The following is a 17,779-nucleotide window of genomic DNA, read 5'->3' on the forward strand; positions in this document are numbered from 1 at the left end:
CATTCACAGCATCCATTTTCTTTTCAGATTTAACCCCATCCTCTCTATATAAACGTCTAATCTCCAGCTCACAGAAACGTCTGCACGTTATGCGCGGAAGATCTCGGGCACCACAGCACTTCAGGAGGCGCTGAAGGAGAAGCAGCAACACATTGAGCAACTCCTGGCCGAGCGTGACATGGAGAGGACGGAGGTGGCCAGAGCCACCAGCCATGCTGGAGAAGTTCAGCAGGAACTGGCGCTGCTCAGGCAGGTTCAGGAACAGGTGAGCAGATGTTAGAGGATGTAGTTACACTTCAAAAAATGATTTTCAAGAAAAAAATCTCTTAGTATTTTTTTATTTTTTTCAGTCAAAATATCTGAAAATGCTTAAATTAAGATGTATTTTCTTGATGTGCAAAATAACCTAGGAAAATAAGTCTAGTTTTTTTTAGACCAAAAATATCAAATTTAAGTGATTTTGTCCATAAGACAAGCAAATTAAATCTGCCAATGGAATAAGAAAAAAATTCTTGAAATAAGTTAACTTTTTTCATAAACTTTTTAATCAAGAAATATTTTCTTATTCCATTGGCAGATCTTTTATTTATTTTTTGCTTGTTTTAAGCACTAACTTACTTAAAGTTTAGATTTTTTGTGTAAAAACTTGACTCATTTTCCTTTGTCATCTTTATTTAAGAATTTTTAGATAATTTGACTGAAAACAAGACAAAAATACTAAGTAAGAAAGTCATTATTTGCTAAAAATATCACATTTAAGTGATTTTGTGCATAAAACAAGCAAAAAATCTGCCAATGGGGTAAGCAAATTTTTCTTGATTTTTTTCTTGAATTTAGTGTTTAAGAAAATTTTTCACAATTTTTTACTTACCCCATTGGCAGATTTTTTGCTTGTTTTATGCACAAAATCACTTAAATTTGATATGTTTGGTCTAAAAACTAGACTTATTTTCTTGGGTTGTTTTGCTCATCAAGAAATAGCATCTTAATTAAAGATTTTGTAGATATTTTTACTGAAAACAAGACAAAAATACTAAGTTTTTTGCAGTGTATGTGTAAAAGTCATACTGCAAAAAAAGATTTTCTTACTTAGTATTTTTGTCTTGTTTTCAGTCTAAAAATTCTTGATTAGCAAAAACACCTAAGAAAACAAATCTTGTTTTTAGACAAAAAATATAAAAATGTACGTGAATTTGTCCTTAAAATAAGTGAAAATATCTGCCAACGGAGTAAGAAAAATCTTCTTGAATCAAGTGTAAAGTAAACTTATTTCAAGATTTTTTCCTTACCCCATTGATAGATATTGTTTGCTTGTTTTAAGCACACTTAATTCACTTAAATTTGATAATTTTTATTGTCTAAATACTAGACCTATTTCATAAGTCATTTTGCTCATCAAAAAATGCATCTTGATTTAAGAATCTTTAGATATTTGTACTAAAAAAAGACAAAATATAAGAAAGTAATTTATTGCAGTGTATGGGAACCATCCCATAACCCCAGGTTTTCTTCATCTTATGTGTAAACCAAGCTCCACCAGCCACAATAAAAAGACTCTCAATTGTTTTTTAAAAACTTAACCTGTTTTTTTAGTATACCCTTGAGATGGAAGCCAAGATGGACCAGTTGCGCAGACTTGTGGAAACTGCCGACAGAGATAAAGTGGAGCTGATGAATCAACTGGAGGAGGAGAAAAGGTAAAAACACAATAACACTAATGTTTGACATGTACTTAAAGGGGACATTTCACAAGCCTTTTTTTAAGATGTAAAATAAATCTTTGGTGTCCCCAGAGTACATCTGTGAAGTTTTAGCTCAAATCCCCATATAGATCATTTATTATTATATGATGTTAAAATTGCCACTTTGTAGGTGTGAGCAAAATGTGCAGTTTTTGGGTGTGTCCTTTAAATGCAAATGAGCTGATGAAATGCAAATGAGCTGAAATTAAAATTTAATTGTGCTGTGAATTATTTATCCTTTCTCTCTCTCTTTCTCTTTCTCTCTACACTAAATGGCAGTGTCGTGGTTGAATAGTACAGATTAAGGGGTGGTATTATTATAATAAGATCCCCTTGTGACATCACAAGGGGAGTAAAAAATGTAATTACCTAAACTGGGTTGATCTTTTTCACATTTCCTAGGTTGATAGAAGCACTGGGGACCCAATTATAGCACTTAAACATGAAAAAGTCAGATTTTCATGATATGTCCCCTTTAATTCTTCACGATAAGAAACAATTCTAGGACCATGAATGATGTCTCTTGTATCGTACAGAAAAGTGGAGGACCTGCAGTTTCGTGTAGAGGAAGCTTGCATTACCAAAGGGGACCTGGAGGTAAAGTGATCCTACAATACACGTTTACATTGAGAAAAGAAAGGAGCAATGCAGACGACATCTAACAGATTAGTCTGTGTGTAATTATTTAGATGTTTATATCGTATTAACAAGACACATTTCGAGCAGAGCATTATTGCAGGTTTACATCATCTAAAAAGTGATTATTAGTTGGATTTGTTCTCAGTTTGGCCCTTTGGTGGATTATGAATAATTAAAAGTGCATTGATCTACCATTACAGGACATTTCATCTTCTCACAGACTTGCTCTGAATGCTTGTCAGTCAGTTTAATCCCAAAATACATCCCTGTAAAATGAGGTTAACTCTTCGTCTAAGAATATTCATAGTGTATGGTGAAGGAAAAATTTATAGATTCTTGCAATTTATATATATTTCGATCATTTTTATTTGTTTATAATTCTTTATTATCATGAACTGAGGATCTGTTTCATAAAAACACTTGTTTTCCATTGTCCAACATCAAGCTGATCTTGAGTCACTTCAAACCCAGAGATTCTTTGATGCTTCATTTTCTCTTTCTTTCATTCATGCATTCATCTTTAGTCTTGTTTACTCAATTATTCATTCATTTCTTCATGTATCCACACCCTCCATTTCTCATTCACTGTCCTGCTCTTTCGGGCCACTCATATTTTTTGAATTCCATTGTACCGTTGATGTTTTTTTCATCCTCTCACCATTCTTTGTCTTTGTGTCACTGCTGTCTTTGTCCCTAAAAGAGGATGATGATGTCAAGATCCGCATGAAGCTCTTGGTACTTGGCTTTTGGCTGCACGTGACCGTGCCCTTGCTGTTTCTCTCTCTGTCTTCTCTATTCTTTTTCTGTCTACTAACAGACGCAGACCAAACTGGAGCATGCTCACATTAAGGAACTTGAACAGAGTCTTCTCTTTGAAAAGACCAAAGCAGATAAACTCCAGAGAGAGTTAGAGGACACTAGGGTAAATGAGTGCATGAGTTGCGTGTCAGATCGCCGTATGTGGAAGAAGTTTTGTTTTTTATTGATTAAGTGATTTTTTTATTTCGTGATGGATTCAGGTAGGTCTGAAGTTTTTTTTTTTTATTATTTGAAAGTGGCACTGAAAACAAGGACATCACAGTGGAATACACAACTAACTGTTGACGTTTTAGTTTCTAAAGTCTTCATTTTCATTATTTTAAAGGTGTTTTTTGTTAAGAAGTTTTGCAGGATTTATCAGGGTATACTTTTTTTGGTTAAAGGCACAATATGGAGAATTTTGACCACTAGAGCTCACTATTTCACAATAACAAAAGGAAAGCTTAATGGTGTTATAAAGGAGAGTGGATTGATGGCAGATGTTTTCATCACCATTCAGAGACATATGCAATTGTTAATCATGTTCGTGGATGAGGTAATGAATCAATGTTTTTTTACCTGTACGTATTTTATGTAATCGTAATGAATTAGCTGCAAGGCACAACAGCTGCGTGTTAGATTCTGTTTAACCACCACTTTTGCATTTGTCCACTCGTGTTGCCATAGTTTCTACAACCGGAAACTGAGGATAGAGCGGATATTAAAGTAGGGCCCTATAATATCCGTTTTATTTTTTCCCAAATTCCGTTTAATTTTTTCCCAAATTCCGTTTTGTCCGTTTTAATTTTTGCAAATTCCGTTTTGTCCGTTTTAATATTTGTCAATAATTTTTTTTACCCTTTCCTGTTATTTTAGTCATAAAAAGAGTGTGCCTTTAATGTTAATGATTAAAATGAACACAAATACAATAGGAATGACCTTAAATTTATTGAGGTAACATTTTTTTACATCCCCTGTTTGAAACGCACACACAGATAAACATTTTACTCAATTCAATGCATTGTTTAGTGTTGTTGCACAAGGCTACGCGTGTCAAAGCAGTGGTGCCTTCAGAAGTGCCTTAAACACATTGGTCCAGTGCAACGCGATCCATATTTTAAACACAGTCGCTTGAAATGCATATAACTTTACAAACATACACAGGATTATTACTTACTGATCTGACTTCAGACAGCATGAACGCGCAGCTCTCTGCGAGCAGATGTCTTGATGCAGATGATTATTTTTAAAACGCAAGGAATAGTTTGCCTCAGACGCTTGAAACGCATAAAACTGAACAAATACATGAACATTTGTGTTCGGACTTCAGACAGATGTGATGAGACGTGGATGAGAGAGTATCTTTGCGCTCCCAGTCAATGGAATGTTGACAAAACTTACAAAATAACAGTTCTCCGGTCACATAAAAGTCACGTGAGAACTGCTCGCAACTGAGGGCTTATTGTAGAGTCGTGGAGAGCCGCTTCGCCATCGTTTCAGTGTTTTGGAGGGGATCTGAAAAGAACGGGAGGGGATGTGTCGCCCAGATTTGCTTCCCCCGGTCTGCATTTCCCACAGACATACGTTGTTCTCCCACACAAAGACAGAATTTTATCCGCGTTAACGCTAGATTCCGTGTTAATTAGCCAATTCCGTGATCGCGTAAATTATAGGGCCCTATTAAAGGCGGGGTGCATGATCTCTGAAAGCCAGTGTTGACATTTGAAATCACCTAAACAAACACGCCCCTACCCAGAGGTGGGTAGTAACGAATTACATTTACTTCGTTACATGTACTTGAGTACATTTTTTGTGTAACTAGTACTTTTAGAGTAAATTTAAGGATAGGTACTTTTTACTCTTACTCAAGTACATTTCTAGTGAAAAAACTGTACTTTTACTTCGCTACATTCGGCGGCGTTACTGCGCTACTGTCAAATGGTAATAATTAATGAATATATATATATATATATATATATTTGTAAAAGTTTATAGTGCGTGTTCGAAAGTTTCGCGAGACAGGCGGCGTCACCCTTTAGCGCGCGCAACCGCGCGGTCACCCTTAGTGCGCGCAACCGCGCGTAGATGATAGGAGAAGCAGATGAGGGCGCGTGTGCGTTGTGCGAGATATCGGAGGCAGATCATGCATGGCGTCTTCAAGTTCGGTCTATGTTTTCACTCCAAGAGGTCAAAAAGAATAGTTTCATGATGCGATGCATGCTTTGTTCAATGAACGAGCTGACATCTCAGCTTACAGGAATTCAAGATCCAACCTGAAGTAAGTGTCACAGTATTGTCTATTTGAACACTATTAATGGTCATTTCTGTCCCGAGTTTTTTTTTGCCATATGCACTCTTGTGCAAGCGATGACAAAACCTAGTGTAAGTTAAACCATACAAACAGCACGTTCATCTGCACATTTCCGTATAATTTCCCCACAACTAAACAAACTGAACAGCAAAGGACGTCTTGCATTTATACACAAATCCGGACACCTCACTAATGTGTAGAAAATACATTCAAATAAAAACGGGATTGTATTTTATTTAAATCCTTCCTAAAGAATGAATGAATAAAAATAAAGGAATAAAGTTTGATTTTAAAGAAACATGTATTATATATTATACTAAATGTAGAGTTGATTTGCACAAACATAAGTTCCATATGAAATTCTAAAATGACAATTTTTATTAAGCTTGTGTTAATGTTCAGTAATTGCACTTTAATGGCAATGAAAATAACCTATTCATATAAAAACATGATAACAAACAGACACACACGTTCTTTTTTGTTTACTGTTTGCATGTTTAAAGGCAGATGCTGACAAGTTTGTGTTGTGAACATGAAATAAATTCAGTGTTAACCGTCAGAAAACATCTGTGTGTGTGTGTGTGTGTGTGTGTTTGAGATTTTTTCTCAAATGACACGTTATGTGATAATGTACCCATTGCAGGACTGAGATAGGCTGCTTTACTTGTATATAAGCAGAACAATGAGACTTTTAAGGAGAGGTTTTTGAAAACCCTCCAAGTAGTCTGAAATTCAGTGCTTTTGCGCTACTTTTCTATCAGATCGGAAGTAACGAGTAACTAACTACTTGAGTAGTTTTTTCATCTAATACTTTTTTACTCTTACTCAAGTAAATAATTAGATTGATACTTTTACTTGTACTTGAGTACATTTTTGTATAAGTACTTGTACTTTTACTTGAGTACAGATTTTCGGTACTCTACCCACCTCTGCCCCTACCCCAATAGAATCTGGACCTTTTTTAGATAGACACGCCCCTTACTGCTGATTGGCTACAAGTGTGTTTTGGTACTGGGCCCGATTCCCTTTTCTAAAGTGTTTTTCAAAAATCATGCACCCCGCCTTTAAGTCACTAAAAGTGCAACAATTACAAGGGAGACAAGGGACGAGGCATTATTTAAAATATAAGAATTTCTTTGAATTTTCAAATTCTTGGGAACTAGGGATAATATAAGTACACAAATCCATTAAATATGTCAAACTGTGCAAGTGGTTTTTAGATATTTTATACATATTGTGGCTTTAACAGGGATGTAATGTGATTTGACATTAATATAATTATAGATATACCAATAGCAATTTTACCAAACAAATATTGACTATTTTAACATTTCATTAAAATAGATCAGTGTTTTGATGGCTTTAAAGTAAAGCATTAGGGCAGGGGTCTCCAACCTTTTTGTTAGCAAGGGCTACCACCAATGGCTACTTTTTTGATATTGTAATCAAAACTTTTTTGTTTTACTTGTTGATTTTATTTTTTATTTTTTTGTTTAAAATGTTAAAATACATAAAAGAAGCCAAACTAATATAAAAATATGTAATAAATAAATATTAAAATTAATATTGAGGATATTAATAGAATGTGTTTTGGTGGGCAACCTGGTGCACATGGGTACCATGTTGGAGACCACTGCATTAGGGTATATTAGCAAGTTTATTGCTACTTCATCAAATCAATTTACATGGTATTGGATCCCATGTAACAGGCCATCAAATGACAAACTTTATTTTGTGAAGATTTAATTTAATTATGTTACCCAGTAAATAACATCGGAATAATAACATATGCAACAGACATTATACAACTCAACGCATTTAATAAACTGGTTTATAATAAAATGAGTTTACTTTTCATTTTAAAGCTGATATGCCAATGGTTTTAAATTAATCAAAAAATGGATGCTAAATCAGTGCATGTCTAAAATGTTAAAAAGTTGCGTGATTGTCTGGCAACATGTCTTCACAATCCATTATTGAAACTTCATATGAATTCTCATGGATAAAATCCAGGCAGTTTTTTTTGCTAGTGCTGTGTTATGTTAACTTTAAAAATGACCTATAAATATGTGCAGTGACAACTTTAGGACAGTGATAAACTAAAACAACCTCACAAGGATTCAGTAGTTTGAGTTCACCTGTGGTCGTCCTCTCTGTTCACCGAGCATTGATGTTCTTGTGATGTTTCGCCGTAGGTGGCCACAGTGTCCGAACGCTCCAGGATCATGGAGCTGGAGAAAGAGGTGGCGGATCTTCAGCTTCAGTTGAGAACTCTGCGAGCTGAGACCTCTAGATCCGCCTCACCTCCATTACAGGACAAAAAGGTCCATTATTCCTCACCGATGTGGTTTGATTTTACTAATCGTGCTGCAGTGATATTCATTTGAGACTATGGAGATTATAGAGATGGTTTAAGTTCTCTTTGTTTTGTGTTCTTGTAGATCAAAGATTTGAACAGTGAGCTAGAAAACAGACAGAAAGAAGTGCTTCTGTTCCAGCAGAAACTCATCTCTTCTGAGCAGGAGAAGACCTCGCTTCAGCAACAGCTACAGGATCTGGTGCATCTCATTTATCCCAGCCTGATAACACCTGCCTTTATTTCGCATTGTGAAAAATTATTAAGGGCATAGTTCACCCAAAATTAACATTTCCTCACCCTCAAGCCACCCTTGATGTATATGATGGGGCACCATTGACTTCCACAGTATTATTGATTTCTACTATGTGGGGCACCATTGACTTCCATAGTATTAATTCTTCTACTATGTGGGGCACCATTGACTTCCATAGTATTATTTTTTCTACTATGTGGGGCACCATTAACTTCCATAGTATTCATTTTTCTACTATGGGGGCACCATTGACTTCCATAGTATTAATTTTTATTACTATCGGGGCACCATTGACTTTCATAGTATTATTTTTTTTACTATATGGGGCACCATTGACTTCCATAGTATTATTTTTTTCTACTATGGGGGCACCATTGACTTCCATAGTATTATTTTTTTCTACTATGTGGGGCACCATTGACTTCCATAGTATTAATTTTTCCACTATGGGGGCACCATTGACTTCCATAGTATTATTTTTTTCTACTATGTGGGGCACCATTGACTTCCATAGTATTATTTTTTTCCTACTATGTGGAGCACCATTGACTTCCATACAGTAGTATTATTTTTTTCTACTATGGGGGCACCATTGACTTCCATAGTATTAATTTTTTCTACTATCGGGGCACCATTGACTTTCATAGTATTATTTTTTTTACTATATGGGGCACCATTGACTTCCATAGTATTATTTTTTTCTACTATGGGGGCACCATTGACTTCCATAGTATTATGTTTTTCTACTATGTGGGGCACCATTGACTTTCATAGTATTAATTTTTCCACTATGGGGGCACCATTGACTTCCATAGTATTATTTTTTTCTACTATGTGGGGCACCATTGACTTCCATAGTATTATTTTTTTCTACTATGTGGGGCACCATTGACTTCCATAGTATTATTTTTTTCCTACTATGTGGAGCACCATTGACTTCCATACAGTAGTATTATTTTTTTCTACTATGGGGGCACCATTGACTTCCATAGTATTAATTTTTTCTACTATCGGGGCACCATTGACTTTCATAGTATTATTTTTTTTACTATATGGGGCACCATTGACTTCCATAGTATTATTTTTTTCTACTATGGGGGCACCATTGACTTCCATAGTATTATTTTTTTCTACTATGTGGGGCACCATTGACTTCCATAGTATTAATTTTTCCACTATGGGGGCACCATTGACTTCCATAGTATTATTTTTTTCTACTATGTGGGGCACCATTGACTTCCATAGTATTAATTTTTCCACTATGGGGGCACCATTGACTTCCATAGTATTATTTTTTTCTACTATGTGGGGCACCATTGACTTCCATAGTATTATTTTTTTCTACTATGTGGGGCACCATTGACTTCCATAGTATTATTTTTTTCCTACTATGTGGAGCACCATTGACTTCCATACAGTAGTATTATTTTTTTCTACTATGGGGGCACCATTGACTTCCATAGTATTAATTTTTTCTACTATCGGGGCACCATTGACTTTCATAGTATTATTTTTTTTACTATATGGGGCACCATTGACTTCCATAGTATTATTTTTTTCTACTATGGGGGCACCATTGACTTCCATAGTATTATTTTTTTCTACTATGTGGGGCACCATTGACTTCCATAGTATTAATTTTGCCACTATGGGGGCACCATTGACTTCCATAGTATTATTTTTTTCTACTATGGGGGCACCATTGACTTCCATAGTATTAATTTTTTCTACTATGGGGGCACCATTGACTTCCATAGTATTAATTTGTCTACTATGGGGGCACCATTGACTTCCAAAGTATTATTTTTTTCTACTATGCAAGTCAGTGGTGCCCCAGATCTGTTTGGTTACATTCTTCAAAATATCTTCATTTGGGTTCAGCAGAACAAAGAAATTTAAACAGGTTTTGAACAACTTAAGGTGGAGTTAATTAGCATTTTTGGTTAATTATAACTTGAATAAACTGTTGAAAGTTTATGGTTACTAATAGCTTAAAAGCTACACGCTCCTTTAATCCATGTTTTCATGTCATTGTATTAATGTTTTATTTCCAGAAACAAAAGCTTGATGCAGTGTCAGAGGAAAATAATAAAGCTACACAAGCCATGCAAGGTAACTTAAAACGAGACTCATCAACAGCACATTCATCTTCACATAACCATCACCTGATCCATTGTGAGTTTGCATCACCGCCTGTGTGAATCTGCCTAAATCTGTAGTGCTCTGCAGAATCATTTTTGCACACTCATGTAATAATAGAGCCGGCGTAATTCACAACGGGGCAGTTTTGCATACACTGTGATCCAGTTTGTGTGTAATTTGGGTTGAAATGATCATTTTAGCACAAATCTTGCTGCACAAGCTTCTCTATAATGTTCCTCCATCTGTGCGTGTGGTTGCAGAGATGGAGAGGAACGTTAAAGCGGATAAAGAGAAGTTGGATCAGGTGTCCAGGGAGAAGACAGAGCTGGAGAGGGAGGCGGTAGCCCAACAGCAGCGGGAAAAAGTGGAATGTGAGGAGAGAGAGCGTCAGATGAATGAACTGGAGGAGAAGTTGGGCCGAACCGTGAAAGAGCTGAGCAGAACCGCAGATCTGGAACGACAGGTTGCTGAACTGCAGGCCTACAAGGACCAAACTCAGGTGACTTTCTGACTTTTCAAGCTGGGGGCGTCAATTAACTTTCAGTTTATTTTAACATTATGTGTAAATATAATTTTGATATCTTTTATATAGACTAAGGAAGGTCAAAGATTGAAATCAGTCAATTAAATCAAACTTTGATTCTCATTAGATTTTGAGACTTTTGCCTAAATTTCACCGACAGGGTCACATGTAATGCACACCCTTGGCATCTTTTTAGACCAAAATCACTTTACATTTTATGATATTAAAGACTTCGGTATTTATTAGTACAGTTTTGTGTCATTAAGCCTGTTTTGGGTGTGTTTTTGTGATGTTTGTTGATCAAAAGGCAGTTGTGTAACCAGAGGTTTTTTCACAAAGTCTATAGAGGAGCTGGATCTCCTGAAACAGACGAACAAGGAGCTACAGACAGAGGTAAACATGATTTTTGTTTCATGTTGTGTATCGTTAATGGCTTGCAATAGAAAGATCACACAGAATACAACAGTTAGTGTTTACCATTCAACAAAAAAAGTTTCCTGTTAAATTTTAAAACCACACTTTTTGGGATCACGTGCTAAAGTTTTATACTGGGGGTTAAAAGATTACTCCACTTTCATAAAAAAATCCTGATCATTTACTCACCCCCATGTCAACAGGCACGTGCAACCTAGCTAGCAGGTTGCTAAAACAACAAAATCACAGGCTAACTTACTTTAAATTTGCAAAAACTATAGACTAATACAAGTCTTAAATAAACCCTAACCCTGTCCACCTACAGTTCTCATGGACACGCGTTTTATCAACTGGCTATCCTCCAGACATGACCGACCACGTTTTCGCTATTCTCCGAGAAGCACTTGACGGCCTTTTTTTTTTTTGGACGACCTAGTTAACGCTGTAGGTTTTCCCAGCTTAGGCGGGCCACCCGAACTGCAAAGTGCTGCGGGAAACTCTGTACTTCTAAACAACAACTTCTCATCTTGTGCTAGACGAAAGGTATTGCATGACTCATGCAAAACTACCACTCCAGTGTTAACAAGTGCGGTGAAAGAGGGCTGTTCTGATGTTGTTGTATGTGGGGTGATAATTAATGAATATCTTTGTGTCAGTTTATTGTTTAAAATGGTCCGCAGGTGTACATATGTAACGCGTGATATGTAATATGTAAGGTTGTGGTGGCACATCACACGGCTAGTGCAAGACGAGAAATTGTGGTTTAAAGGTACATATTTTTTATTTATTTTTTGGTGAAAATGATGATGGTTTTGCGAGATAAGACCCTTATGCCTCGGTTGGGATCGTTTAGAGCCCTTTGAAGCTGCATTGAAACTGTCAACTGTTCAGGTTCACTAAAGTCATATTGACATAATGTTTTACACACACAAATTGTTAGTTAATGCATGTGTCCTCTGCAGCTGACCGCATGCAGGCTGCATTCAAAGCATGTTATGCACACTCATACGTGACGTGACCTTATGTAATATGCATCTATTAGTGAAGGCTTTCTCCTCATTGGTTTGTGTTTATATGTAGGTCTGCAAAGAGGCTTTTATGTCTTTGGCTTTGAATTTGGATAGGGCTTGATTCAGCATCTGTATTATATGGATTCACCTGTAATGATCCAGCTGGTTCTAGCTTTTTTTTAAGTGTTGGCATATAAATAGTACCTATCATGAAGTTCATTTATTAGCAACAAACATGTGATAGTCTGTAAAAGCGCTGCCAAGCAATCTCTGTTTACCATCTGCTCACAGATCATAAAAATCATTCTGAAATGGAGAAATATTTTAGTTATCAATGTTTTCTTTTGTGTCCAGATGTCTTGTAAACCCTGGATGTACAGGCATTCGGTCATCCTTAAAGATCTGTTGCATGTGATTAGTACGTCAGGTTTGAATTGTCAAGGTTAAGTTTTTACCCCGTTTACTAAATATATTCGGATATTGACCAAGCTTTTAGCTTTATTCAGGAAGGACAGTGAAGAGTGACTGGAGATGTTTTTAAAAGTAGAGGTTTTTGCCAAAAAAGAGGGTTTTGCTGTGAAAGGCTTTGTTTAAATACCAATGAAATTACCAAATTAACATTTGTGGCATGACCCTTGAGCACAAAGGGTAATTTTTTTAAAATTAAGATTTATTCATCATCTAAATGAATAAATAAGCTTTAATTGATGTATGGTTTGATAAGACAATATTTGAGATTACACTATTTGAAAATTTGGTATCTGAGGGTGCAAAATTAAAATATTGAGAAAATTGCATTTAAAGTTGTCCAAATTAAGTCCTTACTTAGCAACACATATTACGAATGATAAATATATTTTTTATATATTTACAAAAAAATGGCATTTAAAGTTGTCCAAATTAAGTCCTTACTTAGCAACACATATTACGAATGATAAATATATTTTTTATATATTTACAAAAAAAATGGCATTTAAAGTTGTCCAAATTAAGTCCTTACTTAGCAACACATATTACAAATGATAAATATATTTTTTATATATTTACAGAAAATTGCATTTAAAGTTGTCCAAATTAAGTCCTTACTTAGCAACACATATTACGAATGATAAATATATATTTTTATATATTTACAAAAAAAATGGCATTTAAAGTTGTCCAAATTAAGTCCTTACTTAGCAACACATATTACAAATGATAAATATATTTTTTATATATTTACAGAAAATTGCATTTAAAGTTGTCCAAATTAAGTCCTTACTTAGCAACACATATTACAAATGATAAATATATTTTTTATATATTTACAGAAAATTGCATTTAAAGTTTTCCAAATTAAGTCCTTACTTAGCAACACATATTACGAATGATAAATATATTTTTTATATATTTACAAAAAAAATGGCATTTAAAGTTGTCCAAATTAAGTCCTTACTTAGCAACACATATTACGAATGATAAATATATTTTTTATATATTTACAGAAAATTGCATTTAAAGTTGTCCAAATTAAGTCCTTACTTAGCAACACATATTACGAATGATAAATATATTTTTTATATATTTACAAAAAAAATGGCATTTAAAGTTGTCCAAATTAAGTCCTTACTTAGCAACACATATTACAAATGATAAATATATTTTTTATATATTTACAGAAAATTGCATTTAAAGTTGTCCAAATTAAGTCCTTACTTAGCAACACATATTACGAATGATAAATATATTTTTTATATATTTACAAAAAAAATGGCATTTAAAGTTGTCCAAATTAAGTCCTTACTTAGCAACACATATTACAAATGATAAATATATTTTTTATATATTTACAGAAAATTGCATTTAAAGTTGTCCAAATTAAGTCCTTACTTAGCAACACATATTACAAATGATAAATATATTTTTTATATATTTACAGAAAATTGCATTTAAAGTTTTCCAAATTAAGTCCTTACTTAGCAACACATATTACGAATGATAAATATATTTTTTATATATTTACAAAAAAAATGGCATTTAAAGTTGTCCAAATTAAGTCCTTACTTAGCAACACATATTACGAATGATAAATATATTTTTTATATATTTACAAAAAAAATGGCATTTAAAGTTGTCCAAATTAAGTCCTTACTTAGCAACACATATTACAAATGATAAATATATTTTTTATATATTTACAAAAAAAATGGCATTTAAAGTTTTCCAAATTAAGTCCTTACTTAGCAACACATATTACGAATGATAAATATATTTTTTATATATTTACAAAAAAAATGGCATTTAAAGTTGTCCAAATTAAGTCCTTACTTAGCAACACATATTACAAATGATAAATATATTTTTTATATATTTACAGAAAATTGCATTTAAAGTTGTCCAAATTAAGTCCTTACTTAGCAACACATATTACAAATGATAAATATATTTTTTATATATTTACAGAAAATTGCATTTAAAGTTGTCCAAATTAAGTCCTTACTTAGCAACACATATTACGAATGATAAATATATTTTTTATATATTTACAAAAAAAATGGCATTTAAAGTTGTCCAAATTAAGTCCTTACTTAGCAACACATATTACAAATGATAAATATATTTTTTATATATTTACAGAAAATTGCATTTAAAGTTGTCCAAATTAAGTCCTTACTTAGCAACACATATTACAAATGATAAATATATTTTTTATATATTTACAGAAAATTGCATTTAAAGTTGTCCAAATTAAGTCCTTACTTAGCAACACATATTACAAATGATAAATATATTTTTTATATATTTACAGAAAATTGCATTTAAAGTTGTCCAAATTAAGTCCTTACTTAGCAACACATATTACGAATGATAAATATATTTTTTATATATTTACAAAAAAAATGGCATTTAAAGTTGTCCAAATTAAGTCCTTACTTAGCAACACATATTACAAATGATAAATATATTTTTTATATATTTACAAAAAAATGGCATTTAAAGTTGTCCAAATTAAGTCCTTACTTAGCAACACATATTACAAATGATAAATATATTTTTTATATATTTACAAAAAAAATGGCATTTAAAGTTGTCCAAATTAAGTCCTTACTTAGCAACACATATTACGAATGATAAATATATTTAAATATATATATAGACCAATAATATCAAATTTAAGTGATTTTGTGCATTTTTTATTTTAATTTTTAATTTTCAATTTTTCTTTAAAACTAAATTAAAAAAAATTAAGAAAATTATATTTTTGGTCTAAAAACTAGACTTATTTTTTTGGGTCGTTTTGCTCATCAAGAAAAAGCATCTTAATTTAAGAATTTTTAAATATTTTTACTGAAAACAAGACAAAAATACTAAGAATTTTTTTCTTGAAAATAATTTTTTGCAGTGGGCCCATACAACTAATTTTTGTGGTCTGGGCCATATTTGTGAGGCATTTCAATTGCTGACTAATAACCTTTTCACTGGCATTAAAGTGAAATGACTAAACCTAAAGATAAGAACCTGATTAAAATGCTCATTTAAAAGAAACATGTCAGACACACATAAAGGATTTTGCATCTGAGCTCTTCAGGCAGTCATTTCATTTTTGGGTGACTACTGTATGCTTTTTATCACCCTGATGACTTAATTTCAACTCCATCCCCTCGAGAATTAAAAGAGAAGTTAATTTAGGTTGTCCCAAATTCCTTCTTTGACATAAATCTCTGACACGTGCTGTGCTGCATGCATCTAAAAAAAATGCTTTCATTAAATATATGAAAACAAAACCCAGCATGGATTTCCACTCGAGATGATGTCATAAGAAAGACAGAGACAGAGAGATGGCGTCTGGTAGCAGATGCGGGATGAATGAACATGGAGGATAAAAACGCTTAGATGACAGAGAACAGCAGAGCTGGTGGGCGGAGACAGAAGGGGGCGGAGCTTCGTGTCCTTACATAATGAAGCTGCCCTGCATGATGCTTTTTAGAGCGTGTGTTTGAAGGGCAGCTTGTGTGCTGTGTCTCTGTCCCTGTGCTGGGGGCCGTAGGGGATGTTTTATTGATAGGGACACATTTGTTTGGAGATACAGGAGAATGGATGTAAGAGCTCTTCAGCAGAACTACACGGGCAGTGTTTATACGCCGCTCTGTCAGGTAAAGGTAATCTCTCTGCTCTAGTGTACTTCACTTGTTTTGTAGTGATGCATGTTAAAACAGTGACCACATTTATATAAGCCGTGCTTACGTTAATATTATTACATTTAGGGAAGTTAACAATTTTGCCTTTTTTTGGAGGGTTTGTAGCCTGATTTAATTTAAAGCATGTACAATTCTGAATTTAAGACTTTTGTAAGAAAAAACAGTGTACTAAAAACAAAATACAACTTTCACTTTTATTGAGGTTTCATATTTAACTTTAAAACGTGTTTTTTCGGGGACATTTATTCTCTTTATGATACCTATGAACCACATAAAACCCACCGTGTATGTTTATGTCAAAATGTTTTCAAATTCATCTTATTAATAATTAAACGGACCTAGAATATTTTTTTTTTATTTAACAAATTGTGAGGTTCATTTCTGTTGGATTTTGCTCTGAACTTTCGTTCTTTTTTTCTGGCCCTGATTATTCATTATATTATGATAGGAGTTATTAAATGCTTTTTTTATCAATTTTTGCCTTTATTCGATAGATAGTAATGTAATTAGAGGACAGGAAAGTACAGGATGGAGAGAGGGGTACGGGATCGGCAAAAGACCTCGAACCAGGATTCAAACTTGTATTTGTTGTGTGATGGGTTCAAGTGTAAATGTGTGAAGCGGCTTGGATCTAGATTTTTCTCTGCATAAAAAAATGTAATTAAATATATCTTTTGTCCTGTTGTTGTAACAAAGATTTGTAATGTGGTGTGTTTATGCACTGCAAAAAATGATTTTCAAGAAAAAAATTCTTAGTATTTTTGTCTTGTTTTCAGTAAAAATATCTCAAAATTCTTAAATGAAGATGCTTTTTCTTGATGAGCAAAATGACCCAAGCAAATTAGTCTTGTTTTTAGACAAAAAATATCAAATTTAAGTGGTTTTGTGCATAAAACAAGTAAAAAAATCTGCCAATGGGGTAAGCAAATTTTTCTTGAACTTTTCTTGATTTTAGTGTTTAAGAAAATTGTTCAAGATTTTTTTGCTTACACCATTGGCAGATTGTTTTTGATTGTTTTAAGCACAAAATCACAGTTAAATTTGATATTTTTGCTCATCAAGAAAAAGCATCTTAATTTAAGAATTTTTAGATATTTTTACTGAAAACAGGGTAAAAATACTAAGAATTTTTTTTCTTGAAAATCATTTTTTGCAGTGTGCTTTTGCCTTAAATGTTAGTGTGATGATGGTTCATTCATTATTTTTCAATTATTCATATTTTTTAATAATTTAATTAATCATTTCCCCCCAATATAAACGGAGAATCAGTCAGACAGATATGCGCAGGCAGATCACTGCTGATTTATGATAAAACATTGATGTCAATTCTTGGCATGTAAATAAAATTAACCATTAACAGGCAGATTTCAGAGCATTTCTACATATTTTTCATGCATTTGGCAGATGCTT

General features: G+C 33.4%; 1 protein-coding gene across 2 annotated transcripts in view; it reads left to right on the forward strand.

Moving 5' to 3' along the window:
* clip1b (CAP-GLY domain containing linker protein 1b) overlaps positions 1-17,779 on the forward strand; it is a 37,399-nt gene that overhangs the window by 4,599 nt on the left and 15,021 nt on the right. Inside the window, exons 6-14 of one of the 2 annotated variants that reach the window (XM_065262844.2) lie at positions 68-265; positions 1,594-1,697; positions 2,279-2,339; positions 3,199-3,303; positions 7,686-7,814; positions 7,932-8,048; positions 10,157-10,214; positions 10,505-10,743; positions 11,107-11,160. In XM_065262844.2, the coding sequence (XP_065118916.1) occupies positions 68-265; positions 1,594-1,697; positions 2,279-2,339; positions 3,199-3,303; positions 7,686-7,814; positions 7,932-8,048; positions 10,157-10,214; positions 10,505-10,743; positions 11,107-11,160 (1,065 nt within the window). The remainder of the gene's footprint in view (positions 1-67; positions 266-1,593; positions 1,698-2,278; positions 2,340-3,198; positions 3,304-7,685; positions 7,815-7,931; positions 8,049-10,156; positions 10,215-10,504; positions 10,744-11,106; positions 11,161-17,779) is intronic. The other variant, XM_065262855.2, reaches the window with a different exon arrangement.

The sequence above is a fragment of the Paramisgurnus dabryanus genome, chromosome 10, assembly GCF_030506205.2.
Source record: "Paramisgurnus dabryanus chromosome 10, PD_genome_1.1, whole genome shotgun sequence".
In the NCBI taxonomy this organism is placed as follows: Eukaryota; Metazoa; Chordata; class Actinopteri; order Cypriniformes; family Cobitidae; genus Paramisgurnus; species Paramisgurnus dabryanus.